Source organism: Melospiza georgiana, chromosome 2, assembly GCF_028018845.1.
Source record: "Melospiza georgiana isolate bMelGeo1 chromosome 2, bMelGeo1.pri, whole genome shotgun sequence".
In the NCBI taxonomy this organism is placed as follows: Eukaryota; Metazoa; Chordata; class Aves; order Passeriformes; family Passerellidae; genus Melospiza; species Melospiza georgiana.
Window position 1 is genome coordinate 109,712,910 of NC_080431.1, and position 24,792 is coordinate 109,737,701.

The window sequence follows — 24,792 nt, forward strand, 5'->3', positions numbered from 1 at the left end:
ATTCACACCATTTCACATTATCCTGTCAAGTACAGATAGCAAGTGTGATTTTCTTCCTGATTCATCTTATCTTGGAAGTCAATCTTCGCTAGGGTTTTAGGCATACCCTTCAGCTAAGTACATTTTTTGAGCTGGAGAAGTAATTCTTGTTCCTTATGCCTGAGGGCACACTGGACTGCTGGGATATGAAGAACTATTTTTTAAAGCTTCTTCTGCTGAAGAAACTATAATATGCAGATCTAGAAACAATTATAACCAGGGTGCTTTACCTCTGTAACAGCCACCAGATGGAATTTATTAATATTCTCTGTCTGAGATCCTGTAACCAGACCAGACCAAATAATACCTGACAGGGCACTAGAGATGAGCCAGTTACATCTTCATTCCCTGGTCTCAAATACACATGTCAACATTATTCAATCCTGATGTCCCTAAAAGTCCCTGTAGGATCAGGAAGTGAATAATTGTCAACAGGAGATACTGACCTTGCTTCACAAAACTCTTCCAAAACAATTTGGTGTATCTTTCTTTACAAATGACCTTTAATGAGATTGTTTAGCTGCTGGGAGGCTTGGTTAAAGCTAGCTCTCCCATAACCAGTTTGAGTCCCAATGGCTTAAAAGAGTCAGCAGCACAGAGCAAATAAGGCCATAAAAATATCTATAATATGAGTGGTCAAAATAACTGCAGAACTTATACCCCTGAATTACTAGACTCATGACATTCAATTTCTTCCCTCCTCTCCTCCCATTCTTTTAAATTAATTACAAAATAGCTTAGTAGCAGATATTTTTTCCTATCATTGTAGAAAACTGCTCTCTTGGCCTGGAGAAGAAAAGGCTCAGGGGGATCATATCCATGTGTTTAGATATCTGCTTGGAGGAGTAAAGACAGATCCAGACTGTCTTCAATGAAGTCCAGAGACAGGATGAGAAGCACCATGCAAAAATTGAAATACTAGAAATTCTATTTGAATAGAAGAACAAACGCTTTTTACATTCAGAGTTGCTCAACACTGGAAAAAGTTGCCCAGAGAGGTTGTAGAGTCTCTATCCTTGGAGATATTATAAACCTGACTGGACATGACCCTGAGCAACCTGCACTAATCGACTGTGCTTTGGGCAAAAGGAAAAGATGTCTCTCTGGGTCCCTTTTGAACTCTACAGTTCTATGTCAATACACCTATAATGAGGTGATCACAGTAAACTGACTTAAATAAAGAAAAATTATTAATTAGTGTTATAAGCACAGGTTCAAATTTTAAGCTCTCGTTACAACAGAAGGGAAATCAATCTTCCTGCTTAATCCTTTATAGAACACCAGTGCTTTCATTTTCTGCATGTACAATTCCATCTGCTGAGTCTCAGAAACATTAGCAGTCTTGCATTAAGGTGAGTAATTTTGCAATTCTTCAGCTAGAGATGAGGTAATATAAAAATATATCGCATTACTACTCTCTGCTCACAGTCTTGTTCCATTATTATAATTTCTTTTGTAACAGCAAACTCACAACTTGCCAACACTCTTTTCCTTCTGGAACCTGACATAACCTGTTCACACAGAAAACTGACGCAGCAAGTTTAGCACAGCAAAAAATGATTGCACATCTCCTTCATTCCCCCATACGTGAATTCCTATAGAATGCCTTGGAACAAAATCATGCAAAGCAAGAATGCTGTTGTACTACTCATTTAAAAATATAGTAGTGGTATTTGCTCTCTTTAGAAAGTTGAAATAGTTACCACTGGAACCACAGCAGTTCTAAGGGACTAAACCCAAATAATAGTTCCTTTTCAGTAAGACTCAACATGTCACAAGCAAGACAACTGCTTTCCTTGAACTCATAGATGCTATTTGGGCAGGAGCTGGACTGTCTTCTGGTACTGAAATTTCTGGATCCTCTCTCTATAGAGCAATTGTGTACTTCTCTGAAAAAAAAGAGTTTTCTTCTTTACTGTCTTGGAGGACCAATATTAGAAGGTAGAGAATTCTCCAGTTTAAGCTTTTATTGTATGTTACGCCCTAGAACATGTTAAAAACAAGAGGGACCAATAACACACATGTAATCCAATCCCAAGTGACTACTGCATCTGTGTCACAGCCTGAGTTACAGACAATATGACAGAGACTGTGGGGAAAGATTTCTTTCTGCTCCTCCCACAGATGATGAGCAGCTTTCCAAATGGTATAGGTAACATTCTTCATTCAATCAACTGAAACGCTTCAATATCAAGTGAAGAATCTCAGGGACTTCAGAAACTCAGACTGAGCACAGTGCTTCTATTAAGCATTTCTTTTTCACCCATGTTTAATCACTACATTTTAGAGAAAAACACTGGAAATAAAATCCATTTATCTAAGAAAAAAATGAAGAGTTTGTAATACTTGTAGGGAACAAGAAGACACAAAGAGAAATGAGAATAATCCAATATAAATATTGTGAAAATAATTTAAATGAAAAAGAGATCAGATATCTTGTCATGTATTCATAAATGCAAGACACAAAAAAACATAAATCATAGACTTAGTGTTTAGCTGCAGAATTCTTCCTACATGTTGTCATATGACTTTCTCTGTTAACAGACAAGCTTTGTTTTGAAACAGTCTGACTTTATTGCCCCATGAGTAGTAATAATTTCAGAATTTCATTCTGTGACCAATCTACAGGTACTTGACCTATAACATTATTATCTTTCAATTTAAACAATTTGTCTCCCTTCGTAGTATTCCTTCCATTAGCATATGCAAAAAGTCAAAATATCACCTCTTCATGGAAATAAAGAAAAATGACTTTGAAACAGTAATAATTTGAAAAGCATTTTGCAAATCATAATCTAATTTGTCTTCTGGGATACATTGCATAAAATAGAAAGGCAATGATAAAAAACCAACTTGAATGCCACAGTAGCACTTTTAATGATGCTGAATTAATTTAGACAGTATCCAGCCATATTAATTTTAACTGTGTGATTTGTAACTATTTTTAAAAAATACATATAATGAAGCACTTACAGACACCTGAAGATAGCTGGCCAAAGGCTGATAATGCTGGCTTTTCCTTTAGTTGTTGAATTAAGTGTTGTATTGCCTTCCAGTCAGCATTCAAGTCTTCTAATTTTTTCTGGAATAGAAGATAACAAAATATTAAATTTATAATACATACATTAATGTATCACAGAACCATAGAATGGCTTGGGTTGGTTCGAAGGGACCTTAAAGAATTTCTAGTTCCAACTCTCCTCCCAACATGGGAAGGGATGCCACCCCATAGATCAGCTTCCTCATGGCCCCATCCAACAGGGGTTTGTAATGTAAAAAAGTGCAAGTGCAATGTAAATAAATACAAAATAAAATGTGTTGTTTCTTTTTTTTTTTCATCTTGTGGATCACCTGAATTTTAAAAAAATATGAAACAGAAAGATACAACAATGAATTCTCACAAATGGGGGAGAGGGACAAGTAAAATCCTTTCTAGCTGTGCTACAAATGAGTTTCCTGGTGTCAGGGCCCTATAAGCATTTTTCTCCTCAAAGTTTGGCTGCTGAAGCTCAGAGCCAACTTAGAACCAGCACAGGTGCCTGACCCTGATCACAGAGTGATTTCCTGGACCAATCTCAGCCACCCAGGGTTGTGTTTGGTTGCCCACACAAGGCCTGGTCCTGACCCTTCCAGGGACAGTCCCCCAGCCTGAGAGGCTTGGGTTTTGAGCATTGTGAACATGAAATTCAATTTTTGAAATTAAAATAGAAAGGTGAGTTATGTATTTCAAAAAGCTTTTCAAAAATAATAAAACCTCTGCAACTTCTAACATCAAATGCAGAATTTATTCTTCTGCACATTAAATTAAAAGAAAAAAGTCTTTGGAGTCTTCAGGGTACCATAAACTTCAGTGTGTGTGCACGCAGTCCTGTGCAGTAAACAAAACCTGCAGGAAAGTCTGGAGTGTGAATAACATCAGTCCTCAGATAACCCTGAGAGGCACTTAGATTTGAATATGTTGTTTCTACCTCTCTTTTTTCACTTGCTTTAATTACTGTAAAGAATGATGAAGCTTTGCTAATTCTATGCTGACATGTCTAAACTCTTAAATGAAGACAGCATTTCTCTTTAAGCTGCTCTATGATTCTCTGCTACAAAAAGCAGCACAGAGTACTGATGCAGCTCAGGAACACTTTTAGCATTCTATGGCTTCAATCCACAGTTAAATATACAGCCAAAATCACAATCCAACCGTGATAGAAACAGGATGCCTATTAAGAAAGGTACTTTAATTACCTGGGGTCTAAGCTGAAAGAGGTCAATAGAAGAGGGATGGAGAGCAATGCTCATTAAATTGAAGTGTGTACCCACACACACTCACACAGACTCTGAGGCAGTAGGGAAGGTTTAGATATCAGGAAAAGATTTTTCACCCAAAGGGTGCTTGGGTACTAGACCAGCTCTCCAGGGAAGTGGTCACAGCTGCAAGCCAGTCTGAGCTCAAGAAATGTTTGGACAACACTCTCAGGCACATGGAGGATTCTGGGGCTGCCCCATGCAGGGCCAGGACTTGGGCTCTATTCCATCCTTCCAATATTGATCCTTGTCATGAGCAGCTACTTAATCATTTTTACATATATGAGCCTGAGATTTCTTGCCAGCAACCAAATAAAAACATGCTCACCAGAGTTAGAGCGGTTGTCCAGGGCAACAGCTACACCACTAATAAGAGAGCAGCCAGTTCTAAACCCTTCTATCAAAATTACAGTTTGATCTTGCATCTGGCATAAATTAACATGCATGCATTAAAATGTTAACTTCTTTGAGCACAACAATTTTGCTGTAATTGCAACTCTAGAGCTCTGGTGACAAGCATGAACATCCAAATATGTTGCACTTAGCACAAAATGTATAGATTTTCTTTAAATGTCAGCACTGGTGCAATTTAAGCAATGTTAACACCCTTATGTGGACTAATCTTACTGACAGCACTAAAATTAGATATGAATATTTAGAGAGAGAAATGTAGGCTTTTAAATGCAAGATTGAGAACAATGAAAATAAATTCCTCACTATTTCTCACCCACCAGAGGAAAAGACAAATTGAGTGCTGTGGCAAGGGAACCACAGCTCTTCCACTGGCACAGAAATCCTTTCCTGAATAAACTGTTCTGATTAAGTGCTGTTAATCATGAGATTGGGGCTTGCATCCTTTCTATTGCCACTGACACCAGCAGTAACCTCTCTCTCCCTCACCTTCAAAAGCTTTACAGAAATGCATTTCAAAAGCATGAAATCCATTTAATAAAAGTGAATAGGTCTGATTATTAAAGTGCTAGTGCTTAAAGGATCACACATCTCATCCCATTCTTGACTCTTGAATCAGCATATACAAGGATTTCATTTGCCAACAAAAATGTTTTTACAGACTTGTGTTGCAAAATTCTATTTTAGTATGCTTAGTGAAGGTGTGAAAATATACTTATTTCAGTGACATAACTACGAGATAAGATTATGTACGTGTCATTATAAATCCATGGGATTTAATTTACATTCAAAACACAATAATGAGAACATATTATAAAGGTTGCAAAGATAAGCAGCTAAGCATTAGGAAATGCCAGAATAATTTTAACTATGAACATTATTTCAGATAAAATGCACATAAATTGCAGGGATATCTCTCATTTTCTGGCACATACTGCTTTTGAGCACAGGAAAGGCTGTGGTGAGAATAAGTCAATAGGACCTCTACTTCCTTTATTGAAAAGAATGGGAAGATTTGTGGTGAATTAAGGAAATAATGGAGGGAAAAAAGCAAAGCTGCCCCAGAGAACTAAATAATCTACAAATTTGTCAAGCAATGCTAGACAAGTAATTAATGCTTTTAAAGAGGGCATGTAATTTTATCTCCTTTTTTTCTGTGCCACACACTAAATAAGAACTATGGGTCTAAGTATTGAATTGCTGCTTACACTGTGAGTGATGTTCATATCCTGAGCTGAATTTAACTGGGTTCATTCTAAACCAAGGGTACTAGAGCAGCAGTAATTAAACAATTTTCTAAAATTTTGAGTTCTTAGCTTTGCAAACTTGCTAATATCTTTCCAAAATCATCTTAATGTGAGTAAAAACTATTTTTGCTTCCACAAAATACCTTTCATGTGGAAAATTATTTTGATGGTAATCAAAAAGTTTGTATTTAAACATGTAGATAGCAGACTTTGCTGAAAGTAACTTAGGAAGAAGGGTGACTTATGGAAACCTACCTACAGCATCAAGAAAGCAATTCAACAGTCCTAACAGCATATAACCACTGAACCAGAAATTAACCTCACAGGTTGCACAAATGAATAAACTACAGAATGTAAAGAAACAAGTAAAATGCATTTAAAGGGGGATTAAAAATGCACATATACCAAAGGGGATATTAACTCTTAAGCATTTCTGTTCAGGAAAGAAGATGAGAAACCAAATAATTTTTAAACATGTATTAATTTTAAAAGTGGGTTCATTCACGTGTTCCTGTGAATGGAGATCTGCTGGTGATCTATTGACAAGTAATTCAGAGGAAAATTTGTAAAAGTAGGAAAATAATACTCCAACTATGATGACTAAATAGAGACAGAAAAACAAGAAATTCACTGCAGAGATCACCTACAGACATCTTATCTTTGTGAAGAAACCCTTTTTCTGCCAATTGTAGTTAGTTTTGGAGTGCTGTACATTTTGAAAAGCTCTAAATACAAAGTTTATTATCTCAGCCCAGTCAGAAGCTGTTGTAATAGATACTTAGTGTAATCAATAAGTCACTATTACTGTTTCTGGGAACTCTTAGCCAATATGTTTACAGATACTTAATTAGCAGTAATAACCCTAGAAACCAGACCAAGCTCTGGCTGTATGGTATTGACTTCACTAGTTTGGTCTCTTGCTTGAGAAGGAGCTGAGCCAGACATGGGAAGATGCTTGCTGATAACTTCAAGATTCTAAAGGATAGAAAATGACACTCTAGTCTCAATGAAGGTCCTCATAGTCATTAGGAAAAGCATTTAAAATATCCCCTTATAACTGATTTGTAAGCTGAAGATAAGGATTCTACAGTACATTTTTCTGAAAGAGAAGTGCTGAGAGGCATAGCCTTCCAAACAATGTGTCCTTCGCTCCAAAACAGAATCAAGTCAGTAATTCTAGATAAAATTTGGCAGAGAAACTGAGTGAGAAAGTTCTATGTTGCCATGAGTTCTTTTCTTCAAAATGAAAAAAATGAAAGCAAAGTATTCTGTTTGTAACTTAACTCTCACCTTTTCTAGAAAATTTGTATGTTTTTTTAATTGGACAAAATTTATGAAAGTGAAATTTAAAATAAAGCAGTTTAAAAACAAGCTACATGTTGCCATTAATTACACAACAAAAATTACATTTGCTTTCACTCAGCGTGATTTACACTTGAATAAGTAGAACAACCTTAATGTCATAAACAATATTCCCATCACAATATGCATAAGAATTTTAGCTGGGAGCATTACATTTTCCCTGGCTATGCCATCACAGAATAGAAAAAATGCCATTTGCCAGGTTGTTTCATTGATTTTAAGCAGAGCACATCAAGGACAAGCGTACAACAGGGGAAGCATAACCTATTACACAGCAATGGATATTGCTAAAGGTTGCTTCATTACCTTTACTGGATGAGTAGCTGGTTTTTCCTTGTATAAATGACACCCTTTAGACAAAACCTCTTCCACATTCGGCTGTTTCGCCTGCACTGCTGCTTCAGTTTCCTGAAAAATAAAAGCATAGTCAGTGTAGATTAACCATAGTATAAGTAGTAAGACTGAATAGTCCCAAAGATCCATGGGAAGCTGTAAAACATCAGTAGACAAGTTTCTGTTCAGAGCTGGTGTGAGGATAAACACAAGGATAGTGGCATCTAGGGACAAAGAGGATCACCAGAAAAATCAAAAGCAAAGAGGGATGGAAAAAGTAAGGTTACCAAAATAGACAGTGGTAGGTCACATCATCTTGAAAATTTCAATAAAATGAATAAAAAGCTAGCACAAATTCATAGTAAGAAAGACAGGCATGAGAAATCTCATTTAAGAGGCTCTGTTGTTTTGTCTATTTTACACCACCAGCTGATGAAAAGTGCACTTGTTAATATTTTTTTCATATGGTGTGAGGCATTAAAACTGTCTGATGAGATGCAAGGATACTGAGTTTAGAAAGATTAAGAATTTCCAAAGAAGACTGCAGTTGTGAGTATTAAACTTCCACTAAGGTAGTAAAAAAACTTACAGAAACTAACTAAAAATAAATGCACAATAGTAGTGACAGTTCCTAAAGGTTCAGGGAGGCACCTACCATTAGCAACAGCGCCTTACTGAATTAAAACCAGCATATTCTCTAGCAATTTCTTTTTTAATCTGGAAAAGTGTAATCCATGTGCTAACATCAGGAAATTCCAAATAATGTCTCCTAGCATACAGCAGCTTCATTTTGTCAAGTACTGACCAAATAAATAATGGGCAAAACTCTACAATTAAGACAAAAACACAAACCAACCAACTAATGCAAAAATCCAAATCTACTGAAAATTGTAAAAGAAAATATAAACTACATCTGGACTTCCAAGATTCATGGTTTATTTCATTTTTTTCTCTAGTAATATAAGTGGAACAATAGCTGAGTTATCAAAATTAATTGGTTGGAGTCTTTTTGTTTTCCTCTCTTCACCCACCTACAATATAGGTTAATTACCTTGTCATAATCATTGCTGACTACCCACTGACTCTCCAAGTTAATTTTCTGTCCACATTTTCAGTTATCATAAACGTGACAGTAGATAAGATTGTGTGCCAGGTATGTCACTATCTCAGCTAACACATTGTTTTATTGGTGAAAATCTGCTGCTCTTTTTACTGCAATAAACCTTCTGAAGTCCATGCAATTTTAAGTCCCAAAAAGGGGCCATTTTGCTCCTATGTTTAAACTCAACATATAAAGTATGTCTACAATGCTCCCTAAAACTTTCTTTGCAAAACTTTATGGACAATCACTTAAAATAAAGGTTAGTAAATTCAATGTTATCTTTAGTTTTTCTTTTCAAATACTATTTATCAACAAAAAATGAATCAAACCTTGCAATGATATTTGAATGCAATGATTTCTTGCAATGATATTTGAAGCATGTTTCAATTTCATGTTTTCTTATTACACGTTTTAATGTTACTGAAATATAACTGTAAGAATTCATAGAGAATGAGCACTGAAAAACAATGCACTGCAAAATTGAGATATTGAGGCGGGTGAGAGTTTATTAACCTTCTGATAAAGCCCTCATTAAAGTCTTATTTTCTTTCTGTTTCAATACCATGTTAACTTTTTACTTCTCTACTCAGCACATAAAGAAAAAAAATAATCAAGGAGTGTTAATGAAGAGATAATTTTCTCCCTATCTTAATGAAAGCTAGGCATTTTAATAATTGTTACTTAGTTTTTGTTTCATTGTTTGTTTTGGGATTTTTGTTTTTTTTTCTTTAAACTAAACTCTCTGCAGTATTTGGCCAATATTTCCTCTTCTGTTATTCTACATGTCTCAAATATTCATTTTCTTTTATGACAGCATCAGTTACCATAACAAATTCTGTAGCAGGAAAATCACATTAAAACTCCTCCTACAGTCCAAGAATACCAAGAACACTGTGGATGTGCCTATGCTGAGGGTTTAACCTGTGGCATGAATGTGCCTTTGAAGTGGATTTCTCAATCCTCCACCCTCACTGGACTTTGTTTTTCACCATGGACTGGTCTAGGAGCACAGAAACCATTTTCTTTCAGGCTGTAACCAGTGTGGGAGGTGTAATGCATTGAGTTGTTAAATCACTGATTCCTTTTGCTCTTCAATTTTCTGGAGTTACATGAACTAACCTTATGTAGTCTGATCTTTCAAATTCAGGGGCCTTGACCTAAACCAAAATGCATTGATCAAGTCTATCCAATACAGCATGATGCTTCCTTTGAGATATATGTGGCAATAAGAATAGAGGTAAGAGTACAGGGGAAAAAGAAATTCTCAATATCTTGGCATTCATTTGGACACTGCTGAAATTAACAGGCATCTTTCAGAGCAGCAAATACTTTGATTGTCTCCCACTAATCCCACCATCAATTAAAAACATAACAAAATTGCTTTGAATAAGTACACATCTGACACAAAATTGCTGTAGTAACTCTTTGCCCAGTTCTTTGCTTGATGGGATAGCCCCTTGATGAATCCTGCCCAGTGAACAAGTTTCCAGCAATTTTAAATCCAATTGCTAGATGACACCCTATTAATAGGGTTGACAGGCAAGAGAGTAGTTACAGGATTCTGCTCCATCATTTAATCCCCTAAGAGAAGAAAATGGTAATGACCACAATATAGCCTCTGATAGTTTGCACACAAAAAAAGACCACAGTTATTATCTAGGCTGTTATCGCAGTTATTATCCAGGAGAAGAGCATATTCCCAGAGCAGAGCCTGACCTCTAATCTTCATCACACAGGACAGGCTACTGCTGAAGCTAGTAGGAATTGTAGATGCTCATTTCCACCAGTTTTTAGAGAATACCAAAGTCATATTTGTTTTAAAGTCCTGATCAAGTGCTCATACTCACTTTGCTGTGGGAGGATGCAGAGCTGTCTCTGGGAGACAGAGCTGACTGCTGGAATTGCACAATTTATGGACTGCCTGGGAAAGCAATCACAGTGCTGCTTCTGGGCTGGGTGATGAATATGTTAATTCAACTTTTCACACATACGGCAAATTAAAATACATCATCACTAGAAACTGCTGTTTCTCAAACATGTATAAACAAGAATCAGAGGCTACCTTTATCCATGATGCACTATCTATGAATTTTCAGTGGTGTTAAAGTAGTGCATCCAATCTGATGAAAACCTGCTGCTGAATAAGACACAGTGGCTTCTGCATTTACAACAACATGCCAATTCAACCTGCTGAAAAAAGTTACAGGCTGAAAAAGTGGCAAGGATTTGTCTACAGCCCCACTTGGACTATGAAAGTCTATTGATATAGCTCAGAACTCAGAAAATTCATATTCCCTAGCTGAAACCAATATATTGACTAAACCTCTGGTGTGTATACCAATGGAAGATAAAATTTCATGGCTTGTCATATGTTATTTCAAGGGATGGAAACTATCCTAGCAGACACACACAGGCTATTTGACATATGCTGCACATACTTCAGGAGGCCCAGTCTACAGCAGTGGTCTACTCTATTTAAGAATCACAAGCACTGATTCACTTTCTCTGGTAACACTGGTAACTTTTGGGATCAATTTCCCCATGAGCTTACATCTTTTGGACATATTCTGCTGGGACAGTAGGAGAAGTTCAGAGTGATTAAACCTGTGTCTTCACAGTGAAGTTCAATACAAAAATGGAATCTTAATTACAGCTTTCAAACAAAAAAAAATGCAACTTTGAAATTAGTATAGTGAGTTGTTTCAAAACCTCTTGTTTCAAGTTGTTTCATGACCTCTTTTTAGCAAGACAGTACGTTAAATGAAAATTAAGGGAGAGAATTTATTCACAGAAAAAGAGAAGCACTAAGCAATTTCCTTCTACTTATCAAGACAAGGCAGTGATGTGTAACAAGGAAATATAATAAATCTAAAATCTAAAACTATTTGGCTGCTTTTAATTTCAAACAAACTTTTATGAAAAAACTAGATATAAATCTCTGTATACATTAAACATGATAATGGAAAACTACATTGAAATATGATTTTCATGTGTTTAGATGTAGAAGAGCGTAACTTGTAATGAGAATTCTCAGAGATGGATCTTCTTATTCATGCACACAGAGTTATTAAGATTAGGAAAGACCACCATGATCAAGTCCAACCTTTTGATACCTAAAGTTTTTTAGCTTTTTCATTTATTTGTAGCCTTGTAGATTTTTAATATACAGTTGTAGAATTTCTAGAACTTTCTTACCATTTTCCATACTTTAGAACAATAGCTAATTCTTTCTAACATGTTACATTCTTGAAATTCTGTTTAGTCTTATTGTCAAGAAAAGAATTTCTAACAAAGACATCTTCTTTTGCACCAGCATTTGAGAGACAAAACAAGAACCACCTGGACACACTCCAAGGTGCCCAAGGGTGGGTCACCAGGGCAACTGGTGTGCAATTGGGTGTACCTGATAGATAGACTAATTAATTGACCTTATAAAAATTGTAGAAATCCTATGTTTCTTGCCTGCATAGCTGTAATTTGTGCACCTGAAGGCTTGAATTAAAGAACTGCTCTTTATATTAGTACTTTTACATAGTTTGGAAAAGCTTTTCTGATTACAGGCAACACTTGGACCAACACCACCACTTCAGCTAAACTATAGCATGTAGTGCTTGGAACTTGAACATCTTGAACACTTCCAGGAATGGTGACTCCACCACTTCCCCAGGCAGCATATTCACCCCTGACCATCCTTTTGGTGCAAAAATTCTTCCTCATGTCCAACAAGAACCTCCCCTGGCTCAGCCTGAGACAATTTTCTCTCGCTCTGTCGATGGTTGTCTGGGAGAAGAGACAGACCCTCACATGGCTACCACCTCCTTTCAGGGAGTTGGAGAGATCAAACTGAGCCTCCTTCTCTCCAGGCTAAACCACTGCAGCTCCCTCAGCTGCTCCTCATCAGACCTCTGCTCCAGACCATTCCCCAGCTCTGCTGCCCTTCTCTGCACTCACTCCAGCCCCTCAGTGCCTTTCCTGCAGTGAGAGGCCCAAAACTGGACACAGGATTTGAGGTGTGGCCTCACCAGTGCCAAGCACAGGGGGACAATCCCTGCTCTGGTCCTGCTGCCACACTATTGCTGATCCAGGCCAGGTGCCATTGGCCTCCCTGGCCCCCTGGGCACACTTGGATCATGTCCAGCTGCTGCTGACCAGCATCCCCAGCTCCTTTTCCTCCTGGCCTTTCCAGCCACTCTTCCCCCAGCCTGTAGCTCTGCCTGGGGTTGTTGTGACCCAAGGGCAGGACGTGGCCCTTGGCCTTGTTGAGACTCTGGTCTCAGCCCATTGTTCTAGCACGTCCAGGTCCCTCTGCTGAACCTTCCTGCCCTCCAGAAGATCAACACTCCTGCAAACTGAAACCATTTCCCCCTTTTAGACAAGCGAGTTCTATCTTTCTCCAATAGGGCTGGTGCTGTATAAACCACCCCATGATCAAAAAGGCCAATGACAACAATCTTTAAGACATGTATTGGTCAGATGTGTTCTCCTGGACCTTTCAGAATTCTTCCCTGCTACCAAAGGGATTGAGGAAAATTTTCTTTTTCCAGTCCCTTCAAACAGTCATCCCAGTGCCCTGAAGTCCTTTTTGATTGCTCTAGAACTTCTTGTCACTGTTGACCTGGACAATCAGAAGTGGGTAATAATCAGAGTCCAGGGAGTCTCTTAATTATGTCTCTTATCTGGACCCTGGGGAGGCAAAAGATTTCTCTGTGGGATGGATCCAGTTTGGATACAGGCCCTCAATTCCCCTTGAAAGGTTTCACCTACAGCATTATCCTTCTTTATTAACAACTGTAAATGTGAAATTCTAGCAAACATTCACACCTATCTTTCAAATTACTACTTCCACATATGAAGGAAAATATTATAAATAACTGTTGAGGTTCTGAGTGCTTCATTTTTGCCTGATATGCAAAAAAAAAAAAAAAAAAAAAAAAAAGGCAGTAGATAGAAAATATGAATATATTCCCATTTTCAAGAATTCTGATTCTAAAAAAGTGACCTCATTTTTTTCCTTTGACTCAGTTCTGCATATTCTCTCATTCATGGAGCAGGATAACAAGCTAAACCACCACAAAGAAGAATGGTCAGAGGAGACTTAATTAAAATACATCAAAGTTCAGCTATACCACAGTAAGCATCACATCTTGGTGGTAGGTCAGACAGTACAGTCAGCAGCATTCTTGGGAGTCACTTTAGATATTTCTACAGTATTATTAGAATACATCCAAGATATGCTATACACAGTTCTGTGGCCATCTTGAGTTGGAATCTAATCCACTGGGGGGAAAATGCAGTTGCCAATATTTAAACTTCCTGAATAAAGACTTTAATCAATTTAGATAAAATTCAAGGAAAAGCAAGGTCTTACTACTGTTCTTTTTATGTAACAGATGAAAAGGTTTGATAACTTTCTGAATATTTAGTTATCTCTATATAGAAATAAAATGCTCTGTGAACATCTGAATTACATATTCAGATAAATCCCTCCTGTCTTGGGATTTATGAAAAATAGTACAAAATAAGCCCCTGAAGTAATTCAATTTAAATAGCATTCCATTAGTGGCCTAGGTCAAAGTGGTGTAAAATTAGTTTATCACTAAAATTATTCTGTAACTAGTGGACAAATTTTTATGCACCTGCCTCTAAAAATGCCATTTTAATGATTAAATAAAATATTAATTCTTTCCCCTATTACATTAACTGACTGATCTTCTAAATGTGTGAGAATAAAATTTGATCCCAAGCCCATGTTAGAAGCTATCTTAATGTGGAAAAGAATATTGTGACATACACTCAGCTTTCAAGAGTAAAGTATGCAAACAAAAGACACCTGGTTTTCATGAGAATCTGGAAAATGGATACAACTATAATTCCTGACCTATCTGGAAAATTTTTGAAATATTGTGGAGAGAGAACAATTCTTACACAGAAAAGACCACTACATGAAGGACCTCTTTATTCTAAAAGTGCAATTTTGGAGTTCATAACCACTTTGCAAACCTACAAGTGCAGCCTTTGTGCAGTTTGTAAAATATGCTAATATCATGTCTTTTAAGACTTGGTGTTTTTCATTATTCTGTTCCCTCCAATATGCCTAATTCCTAGTACTGGAAAAGGGAAGGAAAGAGAAGAACAAGGAAATCTTCCACAAAGATACGGAACTGAGAAGGTCCCAACATTTAAGCCATGCAAAGCGCCTGAAATTGCAAAACCTACCATTCTGCAGAATGAAATGTTTTATCCAAAGCATGTTTCCCTCCTGGCTATTAGAAATTTGTGAGCTTCTTCTGTACTTCTAGAGTACAGATGAAATATAGTAATTTTTTCCTACACAGAGAAATCACTATCTATCCATTGCAGCTGTCTATCCTGAAAAGGAAATTTCCTGGAGGTACTGAAGATAGATGAAATTATTAGCTGTAGAGACATGACCTGCAGATACAGGATATGAAAAGAATTTGGCTGTGGTGGTCATATACTGATAAAGTACAGTTAATCATCCAGTTGGACTGCAAAAAGGTGCAGTCAGAATTCTTTGAGATTGGATGTGATTCAGAATATTTTAGTTTGAGACTGGACAGGACAGGATGAAATAGCTGCTCTTGTTCCACCAAGATCCTCTCTTATTTACAGTGCATAATAAAAATGAGATAATAACAAAACCCAAGAGAACTGACAGAGAAAAAGGAAATTTGGCAGAAAAACAAAATGAGAAATTCATGCAAGAAAATAAGGGAAGTCACAATAATTTTACTAGCTCTCTCTTAGTATTTTGTGTTCTTAGGTGCTAAAGAAGAGCAGGTTTGGAGGAAGCAAGATTATTTAGATCAACATAGTAGCAGATATGGGGAACACCACAAGCACCTTGACTGGCAAGTGAAATTTGGTGATAATTACAAAAATATTGAGACATGAAATTTCTTCTTGTAAACAGGAAAGAGAAATCAGAGTTTATTCTCCCTTATTGCATAAATAATGAAATTTTATTCAATAAACTGATTTTAAAATAATTTAACTTGCGAGGGAAGAATTGATATATTTATTTATTTTATCATCAAATTCTTAGTTGCTTATTATTATCTTTCTTAGTCAGGGCTTAGCTTCAAATTTTCATTCTCTTTTCAAGTTTAGTAAAGGAATAATTTTCAGAGGAGTTTCTGGCTACAAAAAGGAACTAGGAAAGAAATCAAAATCAAAATCTGTTGCTGGTCTAGCACTGGGTTTTTGACTGTCGCCTGTTTTAGATATACTCATCTTCTGGTATTAGTCTTTGATAAATCATTTTAAAAGAATGTGCATGAAGATCTATTTCTACCATTTATCTTCCAATAGTTTCACTAGAAGGAATGGCAAAGACTGCACCAGTACATTACTTCAACAGCAGAAGTGGAGGTAGCTTTCAGTAAATAGAATTTATGTTCATATAATATGAAAAGAATGCTATTGGCTCATTTTCAACGGCCTGGTTTGCAAATGAAAATGGAGAAGTTATATCCACTCTCTGAGTGGTAGCACCTTTTGTTTTAATTTCCATAAATAAGTATGTTCTCAGAAGTCAATCTTTTTAGAATCACAACCATTGATTTCGTCTGGAAAAAAGAAAACTCTTATTACAAAGAATGAAATTAATTAGTAAGCAAATGTTATTCAGCTGAGCCCAGGCTTACATGGATGTGTTGGGCATAGCTGGGATGAACCAAACTTTACTCACAGCAGCCTGGATGGCCCCATGTTTTGCATTTACAATGAAAACAGTGTTGATAACACAGATATCTTTTAGCTGTTCCTGAGTAGCACTGAACTGACACAAATTCAAAGCCTTCTCTGTTTCTCATGCTGCTCCACCAGCAAACAGGCTGGAGGTGCACAGCAAACCGGGAGGGGACACAGAGGCAACAGCCAGCCCCAGCTGACCAAAGGGATATCCCAGCCCAAACCTAGTGCTCAGCAATAAAGGATGTGGGAAGGATGAAACAGAGACATCTGGAGCAAAAGAACCTTTCTTTCCAAGTAACTTTTTCTCATGAATGAGCCCAGCTTTCCTGGAGATAGATGAGCACCTGCCTGCCCTTGGGAACTGGTGAATGAAATCTTTCTTTGCTTTTCTTGCATGGGCAGATTTGTTTCACCTGTTAAACTGTCTTTATCTCAACCTCCCAGTCTGTTCATCTTTGCTCTTATGGTTCTTTTGCCCATCCCACTGGGAATGTAGGGATGGAGGGGGCAGGAGGTGAGCAAGCAGCTGTGTGGGGCTGAGCTGCCTGCCATCATTAACCCACAACAACTCTTTAGAAAGTATTCCCACCTGCCCTGCCAAGCCTCTTGAATTGCATAATTTTTCCAGTGAAAAACACTGACTCTCTTAACAAGAGCATCTCACAGGAGTTAAGCTTTACAGCACTGCACTCTATGTCAAAGCTGCCTTTACCTGGAAGTTTTGCACAAAATCTGCAACAGGATTGAGTGATTTCCACATTATCACTAATTTTAGTGTGAGAAAGAACTAAGATCACTTTAGGCATACATTTTAATTTTAACTTGAATCAGCAAGTGAAAAATAAACCAAGTTTTGCTCAAATATAATCCAAAATAATATCAGCAAAATCTAACATCCAAATATCTATCAGGTACAAAAACTTTGTATCATTTCCAATGTACAAAAAACTTTAAAGACATACATTGCCTGATTCTAGTATTTATTACATAGCAATCAACCTAAAGCAAATGAAATCAAAATTAATAGGACCTTGTGCAGCTGTAAGTGTTCATTTGAATGAGCTCCTCTTCAGATTCCAGTATTTTAAATTGCTTGTGATAAGTAGAGAAAAAAAAATATAATCTTACAAAAGAAGAGTTACTGTTTCATAAATAATATGCTATTAACAAGAATATATCCAAGACCTTTCAAGAACTGTGTTTTGAAGAGATAGAATGTTTACTGTTAAGAATGCAACTTATGAAAAAGATAATGAGATTGTTAGAAAACTGTGTTTTGTTGACTAGGAGAGGGAATTTCTTATCTTAGAAAACATAACTACACTGAAGCAAACTATAGTTTTGGTATTAACTTCACTCTAGCCTTGATAAACTGCCCGGTCAGTTCCCTAAGTTTGCTTCTGTATTTATTTGTTTATTTATATTAAGAACACTTTGAATAGTGCCTGAGGTGTTATCAGTAGTACAAGGAGGAAGCCAAAAACCAAAGCTGAGCTACTAGCTCACTAACTTCTAACTAACTCACTCACACTTCTAAAAGGTTATGCTTTCAACAATGAAATCACATCTTGATTTATTATCCATTATTTCAAATAAAACAGTACTACTACACATCAAATACTTGATCACCTTTCAAAAATCTTTAACTTCCTGAGATGCTGGGACACAGTGCTTGCAATCCATCCTTATGGCTGCAAATTCTGTTATATATTAAATTTAAAAGGATTACTCATTAGGAAAGTTTTGCTGCATTTTCACAAGCCACCTGCAGCAAATATTGTTTAATATTCTTGCAATTGGAATAGATTTCTTCAGAAGAGATTTGGACACACTGTTTAAATGCTCAAAGCTCACAAACAAAACATAGATTGGATTGCTCCTTGAAGTCCCATAAGAAAATTTCAGGGAAGAGCCATAACTGATTTAAGCACAGAATATCAAGATATAGATATTTTAATGTTTAAATGTCATCATCACAGGTTTTCCCAGTTCAGCCTTTTGCCAAATCAGACACTGATGCCAGAGTATGAGACAGATCTCTGAGGTACATATTCCTAATGTGCTCGTATAGACAAACTACACTACCTCTTATTGTATTTAAAACTATTCCTTTAAACATGTGTAAGCAAAATGAAAAGGTAAAAAAATGAATAAAGTGTAAAAATCTGACTTATCTGAGCCCAGATTGCCAAGAACATCTGACAAATGATCACTGATGGATGAAAAATACAACAATGTCCACTTGGCATTTTCATTCTCTCCTGTGGAGTAATTTTCTTTTATTTATCTAGAATAAGGTTTGCTACTCCTCAGCTTTGCTCTTCTCTTCTCTTCTGTTCTAACTTAAGGTTGTCTAGTATATATTGAAGTGATTGACAAGAGTTGACAGCCTTCTTATTGTCATTCAAAGTTATCAAAGAAAATCCAAATGCATGTTAATTTTTAAAAATAAAAGGTTATTCACATTTTGTTAAGGATGGTCAGTTTTTATCTGCCAAAAATAAACTCATTATGCTATTTAAAATATAGGAAAAGTGACAACCACAAAGAGTAAACAGAGATAAATTCTACACTCAGAAAGGGTTTGAAGCAGTATAAGCAAAAATAAGGCAGTATATGCCATGGAAAAGGACTCAAGTGTAGAGGAGCACAGGAGGAGTGAGTGATGACCCAGAGGTAAGGAGGGAGTAAAGGTAAAAGATTGGGAAACTGAGTAAGCAGAGAAAGGACCATTGAGATTGCAAGAGGATTTAGAGTCAAAGGTAGCTGGAAAATATAAAGTGGTTTGTTATATAGACTGGAGAAGATGATTTGAAAGGGTCAGCAGGGTTTTCAGTGAGCTAGCAGTAGAAACATGAATTTCTGCATTCCACCAACTCACTTCCTATCCAGAAGTGTCATTTCTCCATCCATTCCTTAAATGGGAATTGCATTTCTGTCCATCTTTTCCAGGTCCTCAACATCTATAATGACCTAAATCTGTCACAATCACCCTGGAAAACTCTTTTCCAGGGGAAATGGCAGAGCTGAATTAAAGACCAGAAAGGATTCCCAGAAAGTGCAGCTTTAACCTTTTCCTATGGTTAGAAGGAGGGATGATGACTCCTAAGGCTTTCAACAGGTAGGAGGAGGAGGAGCAGGCAGTACCACCTCCCTCTGCTCTGTGCCCTCTCCCCATACCTTTCCTTCCATCCCACACATCCTGAGCTCTCCTGCAGAGGAAAGGAGCACCAGCCACAGAGGTTTGCAGAACATGAAGGATGGGGTTGTCTCCTCAGGTTGGAACAGAGCAGATTCAGCTCCTCTTTTAACAGCAGGGGAACTGGAATCAAGCTGAGCATCCCAGGCCTTTTGATGCTAAAAAGAGTAAATCATTGCAGTGGCAAAGAATTCCTGAAAGTATTAAGTGTAAATGGACCCCATGTAAATGTATACAATGGTAACATGCAACTTATTAAAATAAAGTCCAGAAATGCAAAAGAAGAAAATCTAAACACCATTTACTTGATGCGTGCCTTTACTAAACTGTGCAGCTTGTTCAACCAGACAGAGAGGAATATGGAGTAAGGTTGGGTAAATATCTGTATTTTAATTTAATTAATTTCTTTATATATCTGTATTTTAATTTATTTATAAAATATCTGTATTTTAATTTGATTAATTATTAGTTTCCTCATAAGAAGTTTTGTGTGTACTTTCTGCATTTGCTGCCAAGGACAAAGGAAAGGGAAAGGAAAGGGAAAGGAAAGGGAAAGGAAAGGGAAGGGAAAGGGAAAGGGAAAGGGAAGGGGAAAGGGAAAGGGAAAGGGAAAGGGAAAGGGAAAGGGAAAGGGAAAGGGAAAGGGAAAGGGAAAGGGAAAGGGAAAGGGAAAGGGAAAGGGAAAGGGAAAGGGAAAGGGAAAGGGAAAGGGAAAGGGAAAGGGAAAGGGAAAGGAAAGGAAAGGAAAGGAAAGGAAAGGAAAGGAAAGGAAAGGAAAGGAAAGGAAAGGAAAGGAAAGGAAAGGAAAGGAAAGGAAAGGAAAGGAAAGGAAAGGAAAGGAAAGGAAAGGAAAGGAAAGGAAAGGAGTCAGAGAAAAAAAGCTGCTGTTTTACATACACTTTGACCCAAACTAGTAAATGGACTTTTTTCCATTAATTTAAGATTATTTCTACAATCTAAAAGTACTGATTTTAAGAATATAGTAGACAACTAAGAAGGTGAAATGGCTTTTAAAATATAGAATGTAGAGAATATAGAATTCATCCTTTGTTTTCTGGATTACATTAGTCAAACCTCAAAATTAAAGTACACAAATCCTTGGCAAATTTGGAGTATGTTCCAGGGTTCCTTTACGCACTAAAATATTAGTGTTCATTTTCTTCTGAAGCAGTTTTGTTCTTTCAAAAATTTGTATTTGCAGTAGGAATTCACTACATAAAATCTCATTGCCTCAGAAACTTAAAATGTTTCAGATGGAGAAAAAAAAAAGGAAATGTTATTAAATGAAGATTGCTATCAGTAATAAAAGATATCAGAGATTCTAGATATCTCTTTTCTAGGTCAACAAAGGTGTTTCTGGACTGCAAAACTGGGGAGCAAAAGAAAACAACAAGTTTTATTTTGCTAATTGATCAGAGCTGAAGAAATTTAAAATTTTTCAGAAGACTTTGACTGTTTGACTTTACAAAAATACTGACTCTTACATTTCAAACACTAAATAATAAACAAATAATCCACAGTAGCAGCTAAAATTTATGAGCAACTAAAATCTAATAAGCAATAGCCAATTTATAAGCTTTTCTTAGCTTACTAGACAACATACTTTTCATTCTTTACATAATTGAGTTTCTAAAATTGTTTTTGGCTAATAATATCTTGTTGACTACATCACAACACAATAAAGCATCTTTACTATGTATATATTAGAAAGAAGTTGGATTTATTTTTTGGCTGTAAAAAAGCTTTTAACTCCCACTTAAAATCTTTTTCTAAAGCCTTAGCATACCACAAATGTTGCATGGACTACATTTAAAAAGTGCAATCTGACTGTAACAGATTGCAAAATGTTAATTTTGCCTTAGTCACAGTTGCAGTAGGTTGTAGTAAGAAAGCTTTTACTTCTGATATGTCTTATCCAGTCATTCTAATTTTTAAACACTTAAGAAAACCCCATTATTCTCACTCTGTTCTTCAAAATACAGCATTAATTTAACCATGACTTGAAGCTTTCTAGGGTTGTTCCTGTAAACAAGACATCTGGAAATCTCTAATCAAAACTCTCAATGACTTGGGGTCCTGTCATACACAGAATTGGGATTGAACAGGACTATCCAGAAACAAATATTTAGAGGAAAAAGAAAACTGGGATAAATCTAGAAAAAAAGTTGGTTAGATTTTCTGAAGGTATTTTCTTATGCTGTCAACTAGAGCAGCATCACTTCCAAGTTCCCCCTTTTTTTCTTGCTACTGAAGTAAACAAATCTCAACAGAACAGTCAGTAAGATGATATAAAGGTCAGTATTTGCACAACTTCCTTGAGCCATAACTTTGGAGCTCCACAGATTGTTGATGCCGTAGGCAAGGCTGTTTCAAAGTGTAAAATATAGGTCTATATCCACATGTTCAGAATAACGTATCCCTAAAAGGTTTAAGTATATTAAATCTGGATGACTAGATCAGAATAAACATTTCAAAGTGCTCATGTATGTGCTTAAATGTTCCATTAAAGAGACAATGAAGAAGCGACTATAACTTCCATTATAGCAACATTTGCCACCTACTTAGACTCTAATTATCTGACTTAGCCAAAAAAAAGCTTGTGATTAAAGATAACCCTTTAGAGACCAAAAAATATTTGCTTTGACCACTACAATATTTGTTTTTTGAACTAATGCTAATTAGATACTCCATATTTGCTTATTTGTCTGTATTTGAACAGTACTGATGGTGAACAAACAGGGTTTAGTTTTACTGTATATTAATACAGTATTGGGCCTCTCTCTAGTTTGTCAAACAAAGCAGTGACAAAAAGATGGAGTTAAATAAGCTCAGCTGAGGAAAAATGTACAGGTTTTTAACTCAACCGTTGAAGTAATTTACCAGGAGATGCGGATGACTGTTCATATGTGGAAATTAGAAACAGTCTTGGCTGGCTTGGTTTCATCTGGGATTTTTTAATTATTATTTTTGAGAGAGGTGTGTTGCAGTTCAAGCAGAAAATAAGGCAGAAAACAGAAAAGATGACTTTATAAAGCAGGTCTGACTGGATGACCAGAGTAGTATCTTCTGACCTTTCTCTGAACCAACTATACAATTGCTATGCATATCTCAGAGATGACAAATTGTTGACTGTTCAAAGTCAGCTGCAGGGTTGCCATACTGCATGCTGGAATTTTAAATGTTTCTGTATAAATGTTTCATATAATATCTCAATAGCCCAGCAATATTTTTGGGCTTGTTTTAGAGGCTCTTTTTAATATTAATATTTTTGGAGAAAAAAAAACCAAACTGGGAAAATGTTTGTCAGTGGTGTCTAGGTTAAAAGGGAAGCTAGAGACTATCCTATTAGAAGTTCATGGATGTCCATACTTCAGTAATTGCTACAGAGCTTTCTCTGCTGTTAAATCTGCTATCTCCTGCTGTTAGATGGATATCCTACACATTTCTAGCCCAAAATACCACCAAAGTACCCTGGAAAATGTATATCAAAATACTATGAAATTGCCACAGACTTGAAAGAAGCAAGGCTACCCTTAGAGAGCCCAAGAAGCAAGACAAAATGGGAGATAGTGCTGTTAGGGTCAGGAACCAGGCAGATCTGAAAATGCTAAATAAAACTTCCTCATGTCAAAATTCCTTCCCTGACAGACAGTATTTCATATCACCCATGTTATCCTGCAGAGCCTCAGGTTTACACTGTGGGGATATGGTTGCATTAAGAGCTGAAAAGCAGTCATCACTTCCTAGGACTCAGGTTTACTTATATGAATAAAGATTGTGGCAATAAAACCAGCAAAACCATGGTATTTGAATGTGCAGGAGTTAGAAAATGCACATCTTTAGCTGTGGATTTTTTTATTGACTGAGGAAGAAAAGTAGCTAAGAAAAATAAAGTTGATCAACATAAATTGAAGGCAAGGACAGGAAAATCAAGGCATTACACAGTCAATAGTATTGAGAGAAGCTACTGATTAAAAAATAAAATACCAGCATGTAAAAAGCAATGACATAGCAAGAGCTGAGCTTCATCAGGTCTTTGGTGAAAGACCTTGGTTCTCCTGCCATGGCTCCATCCACTGACTGTGGCTGCAACACCCACAGCTTAGATACCAATGCTGGCAGAAGCTGTATTGTAAACAGAGCTGTTCTGTTAACTACTCCAATCTTTTTCCATCCCGTAATGTAAACAACTGTTGTACTATTTCCTTGGCACCATTTTGTAAAATTGAAAATTCATGATGATATCATCTAAGTTTGTGAAGTATGAATACTAAATCATGCAAAATAGCTATCTGAATCAGGGTAAACCCAGGTCAAAGAACAAACCCAGACAGACATACTGTCAAGCTTGGGAAACCGGAGTTATAAAAGACACATTATGAAATGTATTCTACATGCATGAGAAGATGGTAAACTGCAAACCTGGAAGCATTCCAGTGCTCACAAGTAACAGAGGAGTCAAGACTCTCTTAAAGATGTAGATTTCATGCTCTCCCCATGCATATACATGAGTATTTCACAGGTGCAGTCTACATATTATGCTATTATTGGAAATGATCACATCAATGTGGTGAAAAAATATTCAACAAAAAGAACAAAGATCTATCTTAATACTTTACATTTGTAGCCTGCAAATATGCACTTCAATGTTGATTTATTTGGATAGTTTCTTAAATTAAAAAAATATATATATAGTTGACACTTTATAGAACAAAACTGTAATTAAGGATGAAAATAATAAGGGAAGCAAACACTAGTACAGAGGTTTTCTACATCCTGAGAATGAAGAATCCTTTCCCTACTCTTATTCAATACATACATTTCTTACATATTGAGAAATGAGTTATTAAAGCTGAGGGTGTGGGTCCTAATTGTGGCACTACAGCCTCTAAATTTTGGCCAAGAAAATTATGAAGACAAATCATAATGGCATAAAATATATTAGAGTTTACTGAGCCATACTGTAATTCTTTGAGGTAAGTGTAGAGTTATGATAGCAGAATGAGCTGAAAGGAAAAAAAAAATCAGCAGGAGATATATTTTATAGTAAATGCTGTTGCAGAGTACATTATGCTTTCTGGGACTGA

At 36.4% G+C, this 24,792-nt stretch overlaps 1 protein-coding gene across 1 annotated transcript in view; it reads right to left on the reverse strand.

The window, feature by feature from the left end:
• Window positions 1–24,792, reverse strand: part of DMD (dystrophin) — a 1,043,539-nt gene that overhangs the window by 335,648 nt on the left and 683,099 nt on the right. Inside the window, 2 exon segments of the mRNA XM_058043463.1 lie at window positions 3,013–3,121; window positions 7,662–7,763. Coding sequence (XP_057899446.1) covers window positions 3,013–3,121; window positions 7,662–7,763 — 211 coding nt within the window.